The sequence below is a fragment of the Vanellus vanellus genome (genome assembly GCF_965231255.1).
Source record: "Vanellus vanellus genome assembly, chromosome: 1".
Taxonomy (NCBI): Eukaryota; Metazoa; Chordata; class Aves; order Charadriiformes; family Charadriidae; genus Vanellus; species Vanellus vanellus.
The window spans coordinates 127,369,746-127,390,646 of NC_138905.1; the positions used below are offsets into that span (position 1 = coordinate 127,369,746).

General features: G+C 40.1%; 1 protein-coding gene across 1 annotated transcript in view; it reads right to left on the bottom strand.

Annotated features, from left to right (window-relative positions):
- The window catches only part of SYTL5 (synaptotagmin like 5), a gene marked incomplete at both ends in the record, with an annotated part of 59,430 nt that overhangs the window by 27,724 nt on the left and 10,805 nt on the right, over positions 1–20,901 (bottom strand). Inside the window, 4 exons of the mRNA XM_082498743.1 lie at positions 2,512–2,637; positions 4,597–4,729; positions 6,775–6,890; positions 17,143–17,358. Coding sequence (XP_082354869.1) covers positions 2,512–2,637; positions 4,597–4,729; positions 6,775–6,890; positions 17,143–17,358 — 591 coding nt within the window. The remainder of the gene's footprint in view (positions 1–2,511; positions 2,638–4,596; positions 4,730–6,774; positions 6,891–17,142; positions 17,359–20,901) is intronic.

Sequence of the window (20,901 nt, forward strand, 5' to 3'; positions counted from 1 at the left end):
TTTCCAAAGAATAAAAAAATCTCACTCAGTTTCCCTGCTACAATTTTTGGCTATGCGGCTAAAAAGATGAGGGCAATTACAAAAATCAGAAATATGCAGGAAAATCTAGGACAGCTACAGTGTCACAAGATGTTGTTATATTCTTTTAATTTTCAATTCAAAACAGTTACGGAGGGTAGCCTGGGAAACTGTTATTTTTAATTATTACTACTCAGTTCTATAAATTAACAATAGATAAACCAAAGCAAGCATCCTCAAATATCTAATTAAAGTATTTAACCATGCATGTACGAGACAGGAATTTTCATCCCTCTATTGAGAAACATGAGCTGCTCCTCAATCTTTCCACAAACTAATATTTAGAAAGGGCCACATCTTCCCTTGACAGTAAAATAATTCAATCCCCCTACCAAAAGCATCGCCTGGCAACACAGCTGGGTTACTATGCACTTTGACAAGGACACTGATTTGGCCAGGTGAGGATGAGAAGATGGGTAGAGAAGGAAGTTCCCATAATGACTCAATACCCCCAATTTAATAAATCCTGCACCCTGGCTCTGGGTGAAAGCTAGGAATTGATGCTTTGCATGAAAGTCGAGCAAGGCAGCCAAGCATAAAGGCTATTCTTATAAAGTACTACACTCTATTTATCCTTCTAAGCCTGTACACAGAGTTTATCAGGTGCTGAATTCCATCACCACAAACAAAATTATTTTGCTTTATTTATGGTTAACTGCGTGATAACTTTCTTGCAGTCTGGCACATCGAAACTGCTGCTCAGATCTCTCACAAGCATTCCTTTATCTTTATTCTGGTAAACTCTTAGCAAAAGTTACTTAATATTACATAACGTAGTGTTAATTAATTACATTAGTGTTATTACATTACATAGTGTTAAGCAGCACAGACACCAGATCCCCGAGTTTATGTCTCTTACAACCTTCACTCATCTCTACTCAATGGAAAGAAAAACAAATCCAGGAAAACAGCAAAAACACTACTTCTGTTCTCATAGAAGCCAGGTATGAATCTGGTTAGATACATTAGGCCTAATTAGCTCAGTGAAAAAAAACTTAGTGAACTGTGTGGCTCCCCAGTTCAAGAGGGACAGGGAACTGCTGGAGCGAGTCCAGCGAAGGGCAACTAAGATGATTAAGGGATTGGAGCGTCTCCCTTATGAGGAAAGGCTGAGAGAGCTGGGACTCTTTGGCCTGGAGAAGAGAAGGCTGAGGGGAGACCTTATTAATGCTTACAAGTATCTAAAGGGTGGGTTGAAGGAGGATGGAGCCAGGCTCTTTTCAATGGTTCCCAGTGACAGGACGAGGGGCAATGGGCACAAGTTGGAACACAGGAAGTTCCGTTCAAATACACGGAAACAGTTCTTTACGGTGAGGGTGACAGAGCACTGGCACAGGCTGCCCCGGGAGGTGGTGGAGTCCCCTTCCCTGGAGATTTTCAAGACCCGCCTGGATGCAGTCCTGAGTAATGTGCTCTGGGCAATCCTGCTTTGGCAGGGGAGTTGGGCTAGACGATCTCTAGAGGTCCCTTCCAACTCTGAAACTCCGTGATTCCGTGTATGGATCAAAGAAGAAAACCAGCTTTAAAGCCGATTTGGCTAATAGCGCTGCAGCATCCAGTGAAAAAAATAAAATTATGAACTTTTATGAAAATTATCACCACCAACTTTAGGTATGTTGCAGAACATCCAGCAATTGGGGTTTTGAATTTGAAATTTTGTATGTAACAAAGGGTCGCAAGTTCTTCCTTATACAAGAAAGCTCATCTAGGGGTGAATTAAACTTGATGATGTGCCTTTTATCTGATATCCCTTGTTCCTTTATATCTATTTGGAGTCTCCCAGGAACATTGTTTTAGAACTAGAAATTTCTATTGGGCCTTACAGCAAATTATTATTATTTTTCAATCCCAGTTATAAAATTCCTAGGGGTATGCACCTGAGCAAAGGATGTGGGTCTACATCCAGTATAGGCTATCCAACTGAACAAGAAAGAAGTGAACTATTTTTTGGCTTCATTTTGGTGATGGGACACAAGGGGAATGTCGCACCTGTCATTTTACAATGCTATCAACAGAGGCAATAACAGAGATTTCTTATGCCCAGAAGAATGATAAATGGAATTCTATTAGAAATAACTGGGAGAATAATCATGGAAAGAGAAGGGCAAACAGAGCCTTTGAATAAGAAAAGATAATCAATTAACATATCATTATCAAAGAAAAACTTTAGAACAAAGGGCCTCAGTTCTGTAAAAGGAACACAGCTCATCAATTAAAAGCCAGAAAACAAAAAACAACAGGAAGAGAAAAGGAAGATGGATGGAGATAATTTTTAGGGTTTTTTGGTTGTTTTGGTTTTTTAAACATAAGTTCTGCTTCTCAGACAGGGCTCAGACTAGCGCTGAGCATTCAAAGCCACAGTGCACCACAGAGGACTGGCACGCTCCCCTAGGTCAGTCCAGGCATAAACTGCACCAGATTTCTGCTGCTCACCTCTCAAAGCAAGGCGTTGACTTGCCACTGCGCAGACTTTGGGTTTCAGCTTCTGAGCATGTGTTCCTTTCACTTTCATCTTTTGCATTTGTAATTTCTCCTTTGGTAACAGCCCTAATTACCTTCCTGATGAAAAATATAAAATAGAAGGGAATAGAAGATTTAGAAATATTTTAAAAGTTGTAAGGTTTTTCCCAGGAAATAGCAGCCTGACTAAAATATTAGGATATGCGCATTCTACTAATTTCATCCGTCTGACCTACGGGCACTTCTGGATATAAGAGTAATAGAGCATGAAATCTGGTTATCAAACTGATTCCAATGAAAAAAAAAAAATCATATTTTCTATAAACTGCTGTTTAAGACACAAAACATTAAAACATCCTTTCTACTCAACATGGCAATTTCAACCTTTGAACCAGAAGTGCCTTTTGTGAAAATTCCTCTCTTTATTTTGTTTTTTTTTTGTTTGTTTGTTTTTACAATTTATACACAGCTAAGTATTTTTGACTAAGTATATTTTCCCCTAGCAGGTTACACTATACATATTTTCTCTTAAAGATTTCTTTGCAATTTCTACAATTATGTGCATCAAAGCCCTCATGCTATTTTCCGAAAACATAACATCATCCCTTTATCCTGCAACATGTGGCCTAATAAGACAGAAAGGAAAGAAATGAAACAAAGTTTTGAAAAGTGATAATATTCTTCATAGACTTACAAACAACAACAGACTTTTATGTTCTCCCATGACACTGTCAGTAGGAGTTGGCTCCAAAACGGCTTTGCTAAAACAAATCCACTCATGAGATATATGAATGTGGAACCTGAGGGAGGAAGAAGGAGCAAGGAAGGAAGAGGAGGAATAATGAACTACTTCTAAGACAGGCCACAAAATATTCTAGGAAAAGCAAGCCTAATTCCTGCAGGATTAAATTTCCTTTATAGGGAATGTCACCACCAGAAAATATCTCAGGCCACAAACTGAAAAAGGCTGAACACCACTAAAATAAACAACAGACAATTATAAAAAATAATTGTTTCTCATAGGGGAATATGAATAATAGATTTGCACAAAGGATTTAAATGAATAGAGGATTAGAAAAGTAAACTTTAATGCATTCTTACTACAGCTACCAATTAACATGATTCAGAGCAACATCTAGGTCTTATTATAGTAGATTCTCTAAGCTCGTTCTTTCTTCAACTTAATTTAAGAAGCCAGAGGCGTTCTGACGCTCTTTCTCCCAATATTAAAGAGAGATAAATCACTCGTTAATTTCTGGAGTCGCTGGAACAAGTAATTCCGCACTCAGTTCCCCTGAGAAGTAAAAAAGCTGTAGAAACCTACCTACCTACCCTATATTTAGGATCCATAATAAAATGTGGTCTTTCTTCCAAAAGAAACAAAGTTTTCCAACTACTAGCCCATGGAGCTCCATCCATGATATGAAAGTTCATCCGATTTTTTCTTCCCATTCACCCAATAGCCTCAAGTTACATCCAGACACCACTCGTGCAACCATATATTCAATGCATCTGTCCGTGTCCCCTGAGTGTAAGGGAGTGCTCCTCTAAGGACACAGCCGAACTGGGGTTACACACGCCACTGAGACTTCAAGATGACCAGCAATATATCTGTTTATTGACTGTCACACGCACAAAATAGGGGCACTGTTTGAGTGTTAGACTGCATTTACGCAGCTGGAAGCTAAAGGAAAAGTTGACTTGTGAGCAGAACTGATCAGTATACATAAAAAACAGGCCCTCCAAATATTATTTTTTGTATTTGCTTCTTCAGCAAACCTGCCTTTAGGGACACACTGTTACTTCTGAGTATAAACAAGAAAAATCCAGAAGTAAACTTGACTTTTTTCTGCTACCTGTATAGCTGAAAAGTAATTACTGCTGCATTTCCTAGGAAACAGCAGTCTAATTCTAGTAAGTACACTTTTAAATGAAGGCTGTTTCTAACCCTGGGAAGTTTGAGGTTGATGTGGAACACTGGAGAAACTTAAAAGAAAATCCATCCAACCATATACAGCTGTTGTCTGGTCTATCAGTTTCCAAAGGAAAAAGCTTTACCCTATCTTTCTAGGTCCACCGAAGATTGATTTATGCACAGTTGTGGAGGAAACTGATACATCTGGTCTTTTTTCTTCATTCTCTTGGGGTTGATCTTTAAATGTTCTTCCTTCATCCTTACTGGAAACCGTATCTTCAGTGGAAGGGCAAAGAAAAAAAAAAGTAAATGTTTGCACAAAAAAGGCAGCATATGTCAAACAATCTACAAAAATAGATTTTCCTCTTCTCAATATTAAATAAAACCATATGATAAAATATCATGCAAAAAAACCTTGGGGGATTTTTTAGCTTTTCCGTAATTTTCCTTTTTGGCTTTTCCTTAATTTTCTTTAATAAAAGAAAATAAAATTTTAAGTAGCTTGAAAAGTTTCTCCTTATCAACTCTTGTCTTGAACTATGCTTCTGAATTTATCGCAGAATGGTAGGGGTTGGAAGGGACCTTTGGAGATCATCTAGTCCAACCCCCCTGCCACAGCAGGTTCACCCAGAGTAGGCTGGACAAGAACACATCCAGGTGGGTTTTGAATATCTCCAGAGAAGGAGACTCCACAACCTCTCTGGGCAGCCTGTTCCAGTGCTCTGTCACCCTCAAAGTAAAGAAGTTTTTCCTTATGTTGAGATGGAATTTCCTGCGTTCCAATTTGTGCCCGTTGCTCCTTGTCCTGTTGCTGGGCACCACTGAAAAGAGTCCTCTTGAGACCCACCCTTTAGATATTTATAAGCATTGATGAGATCCCCTCTCGGTCTTCTCTTCTCCAGGCTAGACAGACCCATGTCTCTCAGCCTTTCCTCACAAGAGAGATGCTCCAGTGGCTTGACCATCTTTGTAGCCCTCCGCTGGACTCTCTCCAGTAGTTCCTTGTCTGTCTTGAACTGGGGAGCCCAGAACTGGACACAGTACTCCAGATGTGGCCTCCCCAGGGCAGAGTAGAGGGGGAGCATAACCTCCCTTGACCTGCTGGCAACACTCTTTTTAACGCACCCCAGGATGCCATTGGCCTTCTTGGCCACAAGGGCACATTATCACTGACAACACTTAATAACCGAAGGACCTGAAATATAATTTTGCGGTGCATAGTATTTTCTGTGTTAAATAAAAGAATGTTTTCCTCATTAAAATGTTTGTTCAACTAGGAGCAAGGCGTAGGAAAAATAGCTTAAATATATATTTTTAATATATCTATCAAATAAGAAAGTAGCAAATCACAAAATACCCCATATTATGGGGTATTATGCATACTATCAAAACCCAAAGGATGTTAGATCCTTGCCAGTTTGACAGCTTCTGAAGCACAGTAATATTGGCAAGATCAGCATTTCGTCAAGCAGTATATTTGCACCAGGCATTCTTCCAATGGCAGTAAACCAGTCCCCTCTCCCTACAAACTGCCCATATCCACCACCTTCCTACTGAAAGTGATAAATGCTACAGCTGAAAACAGACTGCCTAAATAACAGCTTCTGTGTGCAGAGTGAAGTAGTTAAGTGAAGACAGAAGCATCAGCATTCAGGAAAAACTCCTATTTCTTAAGCCAGTGGTTTAAGACATAGTACAGACATGGTACGCTCGCTGTGCTTGGTCAAGACGGCCAGACTGTTTACTGAACCTAAAAGCGCAGGTGCAATTTATTGGAGATATCTGGGCAAAAGGAAAATCAAGTAAGAACTGAGAAGGACCAAGTAGTCTGGAGGTAGGCCATGCTCCAGCATACAGGGCAGGAGTTAACATTTACCTTTCTTCTGCAGAGTTGAAAACAAAAAAATAGAATACTTTTTACACACCATCACAAATAAGAGAGCCAAAGTAAAAAAATGCTGGGTTTAGATCTCTGCATACAGCCCAACTTCCTGGCAGGAACTGAGAATGAACTTTTAGAGCCTCTGCTGCTGGCTTTGCAGGTGGATAATACTGCCCACCTGTTCGGACAGAGAGATTTTTAGGAAGCGCTCTATCTCCACAGAGATACTACTTCATTCATCTATACCTTACCTTTCCTATATATTAATCATTCACACATTCACAAATCACTGCATAGTAATACCCAAATATGAAATCAAGATTAAAACACTGATTATAATTACGCCTTCAACAGTGAAGAATAAAACACAAGTTAAACTCTCTGGAAACAAGGTTTGAATGTGCTAAGCACAAGCAAATCTCTCTCTTGTGGTCCCTACCTGGGAATTTGTGTAGGATAGACTGTCTCACAACATCGGTTCCAAGAAGATTTGATTGTTTGAAGCGCTTTGCTCTCTCTTCAAAAAACCATTCTCCTGTCACTATCCGTAGCTGTCTATATAGGGAAGAAAAAAAAAGGCAGAGACATAAGCACATCAACAAACTTCACCAACTACTGCTTAAACCCTTAAGTCATCGTTCAACCATCATGCTCACAAATTCTGGACAACATTTGCACAGGTCAAAATAAAGAGTAAAACGACTGACTGCAGAGCTTGGGATAGTAGAACACATAACAGAAAAATAACATCTTGCTTTGTAAATTAAAAGTAATTTTCAGTACACGGAAATTTACTTGACAAAAAAGTGTTTCAATTACCAGGTTTCCATAGAATACATGTAACATACCGTCTCCCTAGTCCTTTGGATAGTGAACTACTGAATCTCAGTTTTCAGTATCTCCAAACTGACAAGCGGTGTAGAAACAACATCAGTGGATGGAGGGAGAAAAAAAGCTCCCCACCGAAGCTCCTGCCAGCCAAGTCAGCAGTTCATGGATCCAGCCTGGTTATGTACAGGTTGCTGCAAGCCTATATATATTTTTCATCTCTAAGCTTCATATGCTGCCTCTACATGCGGTTTCTTCACATGACAGTGCTGTTATGAATTAGCTATTTGTCAGAGGTTCAGAGCAATGAACTTTTGTCTTTGCTACTCTTCTGGATAATGCTGCTTTTTCTGGTTTCAAATTCTCATACCTGTACTAGCAACTACGAAATCCTGTACTGGCATTACTGTTTTCCATAGGTATATTTATATGCTGACTGCTAGCCTTTTCCTGAATTAGTTTTATTATAGTACAGCATCAACATTTCTACTGCCTCACTACATACTCTTGATAGCAAAAAGCTACTTCTCAAATAAAAGCAAATAAACAATCAAACAAAAAACATTAAAAACTTATTTAGCTCCAGAAATGTTCCTGCTTACTTTATGCTCAATAAGGCAACTTATTTTCAAACCTATACCAGAAAAGAAATCATCTAGTCTCTTGGGCATGAAAATTACTACCAAGGGATTTAGAGCACTGATCAATATCTTTGCTATTAAATTAGTTCTGAGCCATGCCTGAATGGAAAGTCTGACTTGGGAAAATACTAAAAATTACAGAATAGGATCCTGCCGTTGGTAAAAAAATCCTAATGTCATCAGTTCTTCCTAACCTATTAATGAATCATGCACCTTTCCATGAGTCATTAAAAAAAAAAAAATCAAAATCCTAAACATGTGCCCACAAGCATAGAAATAGAAGATTATTGTCTTATCTTGTTGTTGCAGACTCCTAGCGACAAAGCCTTGTATAATTCATCTTCACAATCAGTCAGTCATTATGCAAGGCATTAAATAAAATCTATACACTTCTACTCAGAATTTTAAAATTACTTTTGTTAGACACAAACCCTGGAAAAGATTCAATGCATTAGAAACTATGCATGGTCTGGCTAGTATGAAAATCAGTTTTTCTCTGAATGTGTATTTTCAAAATTCATTTACAGCACACACTTCTCTTTCATCAGAAAGATGAAGTCCTCCTCCAGCACCCACCCCTGAGAGAGGGCCTTCCTCACCTCCTGCGCTCCACTGTGGTTCAGGTTACCATGTGGTCTGCCCCCATTCATCCCCTGCCATCCCAACAACCTCTACTACTCCTCACTCTGGGAGGGAAGCAACCAGCAAGATGTGAAGGGCTGGCGCCAGGCCAGGGAGTGAGGCAGGAGTACTGTGGAGAAGGACTTTCTCTTCCTCATGTAATAGTAACTACTGACGCCATACTCATCTTCCTTGCAGTTGCGCAAGGCTGTTCAGGGAAAAGATAGGTTAATCTATCTGGGCAACAACAGTTGATCCCTCTATCTCTTGGCAAAGGTTAAATATGCAATCTACTTCTCAGTAATCTCTCTCTGCAGGCTGTAACCTGCCACCATTGAATAGCCCCTAATTACACAGCTGGTCCCCTCTTGCTTAGCCAAGGAACTTCAGGGTCATCGCTGCATGCTCTGGCAAACACAAACCGGACCCCCAAGGAAAGCGGAGGGTGCGAATGGTCTCTTTTGCAGGCCTGAGCAGGCAAGGGAGTGTGACAGCCACTACACTGATGGAGCTGAACCGTGTGCCAGTTCAGTTAACGATGGTAAACTGAATTGCCCATCTTGTTCACCTGGCTGATCTTATTAAGCAGTAATAAGACCCACATTTTAAATCGAGGTGCCAACTCCTTGGCAGGGCTACTTTGAGGACACCCATACCCATTCCACTCTGACTTCACCAAGAGAACCAGGTGTGAGGTAAAACACGTACAGCCTCAACTGAGGCACAAAACACAGCAAATAAAGGGAGTATAGCCTTGTTTTAGTCAAGTGCTTCACCTCTCTAGCCAATCCTCTTATCCACAGTGAAGGGGAAAAAATAACAGCCATCAATAGCTCGCCATTGCGAGCATAGCATGGAACAAGTCTAGAGGCCTCAACTTTCACTTCAGACCTTTGTCCTTGTTATCATCAATGTTACTGTCAATCTTGGGATCCTGACTTCAGTTGGCAGTCCTTTTTTGCAAAAATGTCCTTACCGAACAGACCACCTCTACAAAAATATCACATTCTAATGAAATAAGGGGAAAACCCCTAAGCTTTGCAGCTTTGAATTTCTAATGCACTAATATTGGAAGAACAATTCACAGAAAGACTAGTGTTCGTGTTATTTTAATTATTCATACATGTCAGGAGTATCTATTAAAACAATTTTTGTTCTACACATAAATAGAAATGAATTCAGATTAAATGATTGCCTAAGTCTCCGACTTGAAGTTTGAATTTCATAATTGCATTTGACATTCTGAATCAAAAATTGAAGAGCGAGACCTAAACAGTCTTATAATAATGTTATTTTCATGCATTTATAATTAAGAAAAAGGGAGACTGTCTTTCCTACTGAGATAGTGCAGCTTGCTTCTGTTTCTGATTCAGAACTTAAATGAACCCTTTCCTGCTAAGTAATTGTTTCATTGGGAAAAGAAACAAGGGCATTTACCCAACAGTACATCAAATCGGTGCTTGCAGGTTTGGTTTTTGTTGTTTTAAAATCCAAGGTCCATACTGACTATAAATCGCAGTATGTGCATGCATTTTCTTTGCTTTGCTTTCTCAGTTAGCACGTAGCATACAAAGTAAAAAATGTGTTCTACCAAAACAGTGTTTTGACTGGCCTTCCAAGGTGTGCAACAGATGCTGAAGTCAGTAGCTTCAGAAGAAAGAAGGAAAATAGTGTTATAAATTGTAATAGCAATTTTTGCACAATTGCTCTTTCCTATAGCCAAAATGGCTAGGAGAATTTTAAATAAAAAAATCACGTTCAAGTAGCTAGGTTTAGTACCAAATACTTTAGGTATCTGCTAAAGTCTTTATACATTAATTTCTTATCCACCTCCTCATCACGTGAGAGAGAGTACATTAGAGTTTCATGCTGCTTCTCAGTTTAAAAATGGAACATAACCTGTGGCCTATCCCTGCCAAAATCTCAGCTGGTTATTTTCCATTTTTGCAAGATACTTCATGGTTAAATGCCCAAATATAAAAATTCCATTTAAGATGGAAAGTCCCAATTGTTACTTTTAAACATCTCTTTTGGGAAAAAAAAAAAACACATTGGTAAAACTGTTTCACTGTCCGTTTGATCATCCAGCCTAACCCACATCCATAGTAGAGGAGAGAGATTTAGTCTAGCTTCCTTTCCCTCTCCTGTTCCTCAAGTTATTTTACTTCCTCCTTGAGAGTAAAATTCGGAAAAAAATAGCAAACCAAAGGCTGGCCAAAACGTAGCCCATACATGAATATACCAAAACACACACACACCTTTCTATGTATTCAATTCCACAGAGTATTTTCTGTAACATAAATTAATTCCAGAGTTATTTTTAATATGCTGTGAAGCTATCAAATAGAAATTTTTGACCCTATTAAAAGAAGGCAAACTTGCTTAGAAGTTACTAAAATAAAAAGAAATTATAAGATATCTGAAAAGCATTTGCATACTAAAACACTTGAAATACCTCTATTTTTGGGCTCCTCATGGGAATACATGTTACTAAGATACTGATGAATTTTCATGACACTTTAAGACAACATAATTATTTCAAAGATGAAGATAAATTTCCCATTACTGCTTTGTTCTACTGTAACAACTTGGACCACCTAGGCATTTTATCTTGCTGAAGAACTCAATCAAAATAAAGGCATTGTTCACAGATATCTAGACACGTTCGTAATGAGAAATACAGACAGCACACCAAGATGCAAAATCACGTTGTCAGCAGACTGCTTGAAGAACTTAATTTCCCTCAACCTATTGATCATTTTAGATGCCAAATTTAAAACAAACTCATCATTTTATTTTAAGATGATGTACCTTAATGTAAAATTTCTCTTTTAGTACCTAAGTTTGAAAGCCCCCAATGACCTCAGTTCCTTGTATACAGGGAACAGAGCAGAAATCTTCCTCTTTCATCAAGCGTATGGCTACATACAGGCTCAGTTTAACTCATTAAATACTACAACATGACCACAGAATTATAGAATGGTTTAGGTTGGAAGTGACCTTGAAGATCGTCTAGTTCCAAGCCCCCTGCCATGGGCAGGGACACCTCCCACTAGACCAGGTTGCTCAAAGCCCCATCCAGCCTGGCCTTGAAAACTTTCAGGGATGGGGCATCCACAGTTTCCCTGGGCAACTTGTTCCCTTGTTCCAGTGTCTCACCACCCTCATAGTGAAAAATTTCTTCTTAATATCTATTCTAAATCTACCCTCTTCCAGTTTGAAACCATTACCCCTTCATCCTACCACTACATGCCCTTGTAAAAAGCTCCTCTCTAGCTTTCTTGTAGGCCCCCTTCAGATACTGGAAAGCTGCTACAAGGTCTCCCCAGGGTCTTCTCTTCTCCAGGCTGAACAACCCCAACTCTCTTGACCTGTCTTCACAGGAGAGGTGCTCCAGCCCTCTATCATCTTCATGGCCTTCCTCTAGACTCACTCCAACACATCCATGTCCTTCTTATGTTGGGGGCCCCAGACCTGGATGTAGTACTCCAGATGGGGTCTCACAAGAGCAGAGTAGAAGGGCAGAATCACCTCCCTTGACCTGGTGGCCACACTAATTTTGATGCAGTCCAGGATGTAGTTGGCCTTCTGGGCTGCGAGTGCACATTGCCGGCTCATGTTGAGCTTCTCATCCACCAACACACCCAAGTCCTTCTCCTCAGGGCTGCTCTCAATCCATTCTCCACCCAGCCTGTATTCGTGATTGGGATTGCCTCAACCCATGTGCGATACCTTGCACTTGGCCTTGTTGAACTTCATGAGGTTTGCACAGGCCCACCTCTCAAGACTGTCCATGTCTCTCTGGCTGGCATCCCTTCCCTCCAGCATGTTGACTGCTCGACACAGCTTGGTGTCATCAGCAAACTTGCTGAGGGTGCACTCAACCCCACCATCTATGTCACCAACAAAGACGTTAAATAGTATCAGTCCCAGAACCATCAAACACAAAATCAACATAAATAAAGACTGTCTTGTTCTCTGCCCTCAGTAACTGCAGAACTAAGAATCTGACCGAAGACTTAGCTCTAACCTTTCTTGACCTTTAAATGCTTTATCTTGCAACTTTATATTTGAACCGGTAACAGTAATAACTCCCACGGGGGACGGGGGGGGGACAACACTAATTTTCTCTTTATGGACATTCAAGGGGAATATCCTTTTTTACTAACTGTAAATTGTAAGACAATTTATATATAAACTTCAGTTTGTTATACTTAAAAATGCTGATGAACATCTCTCACTGTTCACAGTCAAACGTCTTTCCTGAAATTCACTACATTTCTTTTTGAAAGTGTTTTAGAATGCAATTAATGTGTTGTAATGAGCTTCCCCATCACCATAAGCTGTTTTTCAGGCAATTCTGACTTCAGAGAAATGGCAGATGAAATGCTTTAAATATTATTTTGGAGGAGAGAAGTCAGATTCATTTGTTGCCAGATGAAGATGTTCTGGTTGACAGATGAACATTTATATTGTATTACTAAACAAACTGGTATCTCACCCCTACAGCTACCATCATGCTACTATGTATTTTTTTTTAATTTGTTCAGAAAATAATAGTGTTTTATCATATCCTTAAAAAAATGAGCATCTTGAAATTACCTGATCCTCAAGTCAAAGTTAGCATACTTGAAGTTTCCCATCATCTTTTGAAAATTTTTTTTGGTAGCTGGACATAAACCCACCAAAACTGTTAAAGCAATAATAACATTTGATTACAGGCTGTGTGACAGAATGTCCTTTTGCTGTACTAGAGGTATCCCTGTATTTCTGTGCTGTGAGTGGATAGGCAGGACTCAGATGCTCAGAAGGAAGGAAAGGTCAAAATGTATTAAATGAAGCAACCGGCAGAAGCTGGCTGACATTATCTACAGTTTTCTTTTGTTGCCAGAAGATGTTCTTTGTTTCAGCAACCATTTTGGATTATCTGTGTAATTCAAGGGATTTCTGCAGTAATTTCTGTAGTACTCGCCAATCTCTCGCTGAATGAACACACTGAGCACCCAGTATCAGACCCTCTTCACTGACCCCAGATGTAATGCAGTAGGCTTTCCAACAGTTCTGAAAAACTTGCTTCTGAACATATTCCTGCAGGTATAACTGGTGACTATATTACAAGACTTGTACAGGTTACTACTATCACCATTACCTCTTAATAGACACTTAATAGACATTCTGGAGGACAATTTTGGCAGAACGGACGAGAACTAGTACAGCACCAAATCTGGAAAGGATTCATGGCCTTCATGAATTCCTCTCCCTGCCTTTTAAAGGGTTTCACAGTATGTGTGTAACATACATATACGTGATAACAACAGTATAAGCTGGCTCTGCTAATGGAACAGCACAGCAGGTGCTAGAGTCTATACAGATATCGACATTAACCTAGTCTTATTCATCAAGGTTGTTAAAAGAAAAGGACAGGGGCAAAAAAAAAAGTTTCCTAACACTTTTTGCAAAGCCACTAGCATGGTGAAACAATCCAATTTGACAGACACAAACACCGTATGCAGATCAATACTACAGAGCTAAAAGCTTTTTCCTCTCCTTCTGCATTTTGTTTGCTACTTATATAGCATAACTGTCTCTTAATACTGGTTTCCCGTATTCTTTTCCTTGCCATCTACCTTTAAATCAAATCATGCCAAAGGCCTATATCAGCTCCTCCTTCAAATGCCGTTAAAAGTAATTTTCCCTGCATTTATCGCTTAAGTGAGACAGAGGAAAGCAGAACTGAAAGAATTTAAATTATGCACAATGATTTAACTGAAATACCTATCTCACACTTTCATCTCTATACTGCCCACACAGAAGATAATCTCTCTGTGTACTCCTAGAAACCTAAAAGGCGTTTTACCGATCATGAACTGTCATTATAATCTTGCAAAAACACTAAATACGAACAAAAAGAAAGGACAGAGATTTCAATTTAATAAAGATACCAAATGCAGACAAAACTTCAGCATTTGCAAAGGTTAGCACTTTGCAAAGTTTAGCACTTTGCAAACAAATTACACCATGGCTTGTAATAACTTAAGAGGCAGGCTTCAATCGGAACTAATTTTCAAGGTGATTGCTAGGACCACTGCTCGGCATACAGAATTGCAGCATAATCACAGGAAGCAGGGATGGCATATGTTTTGAGAAGTTCTCTCTTTCAGCCCCAAAACAGGACCGTTACTGATATCATCATTCTTGAGAGGGTTTATCCAATCCATTTTTAAAACCAGATTCAGCAACCTCTCCAGGTTATATCAATATTCATAACACCTAACCTAAATCCTTTCGCTGCAATTGAAGTATCACATTACTTTTCTTATCCAAAGTGAGTACGTAGAACAACCCATATGCCTGCTCAATGGACCTGCCTTTTGTAGATTTAAAACTCAGTTATTTTCAGTTTTCTCTTGCCGAGGCCAAACATTTCTGACTCCTTCCATTACTCTGGCCATACTGTGTGCTAGGCTTGTGACCATTATTTTCTGCTGAACTTTCTCCAGTCGGCCAACATGAAGCGCGCTACACAAAACTGGGCAGAGTACTCTACGTAAAACAGGATTACATCGTGTATTTTACAGGCCATAATTCTGCTTGTACATCCCTGTGTGGTGCTGGACTTTTCTACCGTGGAAAATACTGTTGATTCATGTTCAGTTTTTCATTCAGTACAATAGCCGGATCCTTTCCTAAGGAACAGCTGCATAAGCTGGTTTTATCCTCATTCTATGTTTCTGTAGCTGCTTTTTTGCCTAAATGTAGTACTTCCACATGCCTGTAGGGAGCCTTCCCTTGCTTTTCCTTCAAACCACTTCTCTAAATTGTAAGCATCACTGTGAATCCTAATCCTATCCTTCAGCATGCCTGCAGCACCTCTTAGTCTTATGTCACCTGCAGGTGTGCCTGGAAAACTCATCTGCTGCATCAAAGTCCTTAATTAAAATACTTAACAGTAAAAAAAAACAAACAGGAAATATTCTGCGTTATACCACTACTTGGTTTGGGTTTGGGTTTTTTTTTGGTTTTTTTTGTTTTTTTTTTTTTTTTTTGACAGTGACATCTCCTTAACTGCTGTGAGAACAGAGCTTTATAATTGTCCAGGCAGGTCTGCAATCAAACTGGCAGAATTTATTCCAGGGCATAGCTCTCCTTGTTTATCAGCTTATTAGAATGGCATGAGAGAAAGTATCAAAAGGTTCACTTAAGTCAAGTTATAAGACACCAACAAGATCCTCCTCTATTCACAAGGTCTGTCACCCTATCAAAGCAGGAAATTAAATTGGTTTTGACATTATTTGTTCTTGAGCCAGCTCTTACTCATCACCCTGTTATCTCTCGGCTTTCAAACAGCACAGCAATCATTTGTTTCTGTATTTTTAGAGAAATTAAAGGTAACTTGTCAGGGTCAACAAATCCCTTGTTCTTCCTTTCTTAATTTTCAAAGAGTAGTATTGTGTTTGCCATTCTTCACTCTGTCACCTCACCTGCACCGCATCATTTGTGAAAGGCACAGCACTGGCTTCACCTCAGGAACTGGTTGAAGCAAACTACAAGGACCTCAGCCAGGCCCCTACCAATTTAAAACCAAATTCACAAAATCAAGAACTTGAACATGTTTCATCTTAAGAGGTGATAGATTGCCCTCAGGATGTTCCCCACTGGCTGCAGAGAAGGTTAAGGCATCTAGCTAAAAACAGATGTTAACCTTCTAAAGCTAAAGTTAGAAGACACAAACCCTGAACTCCATGTCCTGCTGTATTAATTTTTCACTAACCGTCTAGGTAGCCAAAGTGTAAAGTAATTAGCAATTTGGGTTCACTCTCTGATACAATTTCCAAAATCCTTATCTTCCCGGTCTCCAGTTCTTACATCAGGATACATAACTGAGTTTTGTTGCCCAGTACGTTTCTCCTTTCCTGTGTGGTTATCTTACTGAGTCAGGCTCCAAAATCCCATATTACCATACCAATCAAGTGAATTACTCTTCCAAGTATACACCAAGTAACTATTTTTGAACATATAACATCTCTTTTTCTTTATTCACTTGATATCCCGTGTTAGACTACTGATCTTCTGCTTTTCATTGCTGTGATCTGCTACCCTCCATCTCCATGCTTAATATTCCAACCATAAGAAATGTGAATTAGTCTATCCCCTTTTGTTTTACCTCCCATCATAGTACAATTTACTTTAGAATACTCACTAATAGAGACATCATAAATACAGCCCTCACTATAAACACAGAAAAAAGCAAGGACAGAAACATGGATTGAAGTGCTTGGACTCAGTTTTTGCATTCTCTTTCCTTAGAAATCCACCGATCATGTCAGTCAGAACACACAGGCCTCACCTGTTCTTAATTCTGTTTTGTTAATTTTGAGTTACTTGATTCTTACATTTATGTCTTCATAATGTGAATAGACTGTCACTGGCGTGTAACTGATTTTCTGTCATTTCCAGAGTAGTTCCCACCAACAGCTTCGTATCTGTGATGCTTGCAGCTCTCTTTAGAAAGCCAGCTAGTTGAAACTGGCTTGCAACTGGAAAAAAAAGATACTGCAAAATAGTGCAGCAAATAAAACTGACTGATAAGCCTCTTCCCTTGTGTACTTGCTATGCATATGCTTTTGTGCTAAGGGGATGTAAAACAGTGACACCAGCACAAAATTACTTACACAGTGGTAATCTCTAAACGTATTTATGAAAGCTGCACAACTTACGCAATCTTGGCACACACTGAGCACTTCCACTGCCCATCAGTTCCCACGACACGACACTTATTGCAAACTCGAAGTTTGCAGGTTTGGCACAGGTCTCCTCTGTCAAAGATTAAGCCCAGGCTTTTCTGACAGCGAACACAGACCCTGCTGCTGTCCTGTTGACAATGACGGTTTCCACCTTTCCTTCTCACTTCCAGAAGCTCATTTTTCAATTTCCTAGAAATAGGAAAAGAAAATCTTTTAATTTGCAGATACAACTCAATGATCTGTAAGAACTTTTTAACAGATTAAGATTTAGTGCTAAAAACTGCAAGACACAAATAAGTACAATACAAATTTATTTTTTATATATTAAACTGTATTTTTTGTCATACATCTAAAAAAGAAGAATAAATCTGTCCTCCATCTCTCAGACATGCAGTCAAGAAGAAAATCTTGTGGTAGATCAGTATAAGTAACTGCAGACAGCTGTGCAGTTCTGGACTATTGGTAAACCATCTTTGCTTGTCCCTCATCAATAATTCAAGTCATGCTGAGCCCAGGTTGACAGCAGCTCAAAACTGGGATTATCCAGTGCATCCACAGAAGGAAAAGAAGAAAATCTTTCCTGTAATTAGTACGCATTTAATACTATGCCAGTGTAGAGTTAGTTAGGAATACATATGCAATTCTACACTGGCTATTCAAAACCTAAAAAAAGACCAAACCAAACCATCTAAATAAAGAGTGGTGTTCTGTTGTGATGGCACAATCACAAAAAAAAAAAGGAGAATGTCAGTTTAAATAATGTGACTTGCAGATTACCAAGTCTGCCACTGACTCTGCAGGATAAAAATATTTGCATTTAAGACCTAATATTGAAGGCTGCAATTTCAATGGTGCATGAGTTGGGTCCTTAATGAAAAAATAACCATAAATGATATGTAACTACTATATTTCCAACAAGAAAAAAAAGCAATTTAAAGAGAAAGAGCCAGGGAGGATGACAGGAGAGGTAGTTTCCTATGCCTCTCAAACCCAAGACTCAAGCAGGACCCCATCATAACCCAAACCTCTCACTAATAGCTCCTTGTGCCTTGATTCCTGACCTCAGCCCCAGAGCTTTCCCTCCCATGCCACAGCCTCTAGCTCTTACCCATCCTCCCACCCTGATGCACAGAACCATCTAGGTTGGAAGGGAATATTGGAGGTCACCTAGTCTAAACTCACTGCTAAAGCAGGGTCAACTAGACTGGGTTGATCAAGACTTTGTCCAACTGAATCTTGAGTAATAGAGTAACTCCAAGTAAAGAATCTACAGTGTCTCTTAGCACCTAGGTTGGGTTTTTCTGTTTATTTGTTTGTTTTTAAAAAAAAAAGCCTTCCTAATATCTAACCAGAATATCCCATATTTCAGCTTGTTCCCATTGTCTCTTGTCCTTTCACTGTGTATCTCTGAAAGGAGTCTGGCTCCATTTTTTCTATACGATCACACTAAGGACTTGTAGACAGCAATGGCATCTCACCTTTGCCTTCTCTTCTGAAGGCTAAGCAAATCCAGTTCCCCCCCCTCATTCTCAGTCGTGTGCTCTAGCCCTCTAATCATCTTGATGGCCCTACATTGAACATGCTCCAGTATGTCAATGCCCCTTGTGTTCCGGGGAGCCCCAAACTGGAAACTGTATTCCAGATGTGGTCTCACAATTGCTGAATAGAGGGGATAATCACCGGCCTCTATGGCTAATGTAGTCCTGTATGTAGTGAAAATTGTTATGTCCCCTCAACACTTCTCAGCTGAAGGTCCATCCACTCAACTCCCAGGCTGCTCTTACCCTCTCATTCATCTCAGTCTCTTCAGTAAACAACCTACAGGCCCCCTGCTTTCTCAAGGCTCTTTCCTGACTTCCCTCCCCACCAAATCCCACCTATCTTAAGCTCTTCCATCCTTTCAAACCTTTCCCGCACTCCACTCTTACCATGAGAACACCTCCTCCCCAGGGCCTCAGCTCAGCAGCTTTGAAGTTCTTTCAGTTTTACATGCCTGGGTGTTGCTGCGTCCCCGTTCCCTCAGCCTTCTCTACGCTCTCTTTCATGCACTGCCATCAGCCAAGAGCCTCCAGAGTGCCTCTATCAAGAAGCACTCCAACTTACTGAAATCACAATCTCTGCGTACACACAGATGCTTTAAGGGGGATTAAAAAACCCCTGGCTACCAGCTTCACCTAAAGATCAGTAAAAAGGTGTCGGGAAGAAAAACACTTTAGGAAGATAAAACCAATAAAAGATTACAGGTTGCAGCCCAGTGAAGAAGACAGGGAACATTGCTTAGGCCACCAGGGACTGAGCTCTGACAGAATTAGGTTATTTGTAGGTACGTTGCCTTGCTAAAAGGTTGGCTAGCATTTTGCTTCCCACTGGGATCCCATGAACAACAGCTGCTTTGCAGCCACCTGGCCTGCGGATGCTCAACCTCTGACAGCTTTTGAAAAAGGGCATATCCAAATCCCTCCAGGCAGCAACTACAAATCCTGTCAAGCATTTTCCTCTGTTGGCCTCTATCCAGAAGCGATTTCTTCATTCTGCTTTGGACTCTTCTCCCACATTCAATCCAAATAGCCTTTCTCTCATGCCATAGCCTTCAAAAATCTGCCCAGGCTCCATGAGCTTTCTTGGTACTTTACTAACTGTTCTTGCAGTTTATCGATTGCATCTTACATCTACCTACCTCCTGCAGAGATACACTTACTTACAGGTCCACGTCGATTTTCCTCTTCTGTCAATCAGCCAGTTCCAAATGCAGATGAGTGACCTGCACTACAGCAACTGTCAACTGCGCTGCAAAATTGCCATTGTGCACAGGAAAGGCAGATGATTACCACTTTTGCCACCTTCTCCTTGAACCTACCTCCTAAACAAGCCTGCCTTCAAACAGCAAAAGTCATTTTTTCTGCTTCTTCTGAATCAAGAACTAAAGGCAAAAAAAAACCAAAACAACAAACCAGCTACCAGAACGCTCTCGACCACACTATTTTAAAAGAGATACCACATCTATCTACTTGAATAGCAAATACACCTTTCAGCGCTTGCGAAGACATCTAATTATCACCGAAGTTATAGTCACTTACATTTCACTAAATATCAAAAAACATTCACAAAATGCTTGATGATTTACTGTCTCCCGTCTCAGCAGTGTGAATTTGTCAGAGACAAAGTACTGTGCTACATGGCCCTTTTATTTTAGTACAGCCACTTTTAGAACCAACTGATCTCAGGGAAATTTGTTAAGATTAGATTGTGCTTTCCCACATGGAAAAGTATTACAGCACTTTCCAGGTTCACCCCCAAAGCCCTCCCTGTCACAGCTGAGTGTCCTTCTTCACCAGGAATTCTTAATCTGGCCAACACTTGGTGCTTCTGTCCCTCTCGCCTACATTTTTTCTTCCTGGAGCTTGCTGAAGTCATCCACTTGCCTCTGCACTGGGTCCACCCAATGAACAGTGCTCAGAGCTGTGATGAGCAACACTGCTGTCACAAGACTTTTGAGCATGCAAAATGTGGACCCAAGAAAAAGAAAAGGAAGGGCAAATCCAGTTTGCACTGTCCACCTGGATCACCACCTTCACCTGCACCCACCGATTTCTGTTCTGCCTTCCCCCTGTGAGCTGACTGCAGACACGCAGTCCAACTGGAGCCCTGGGACTGCTCCTTGCTTCCTTGTGGCCTCTTTGGCAGCTCAGCCACTTCATTCTTCCTACTCACCTCTCATACGTTAGCTCAAAC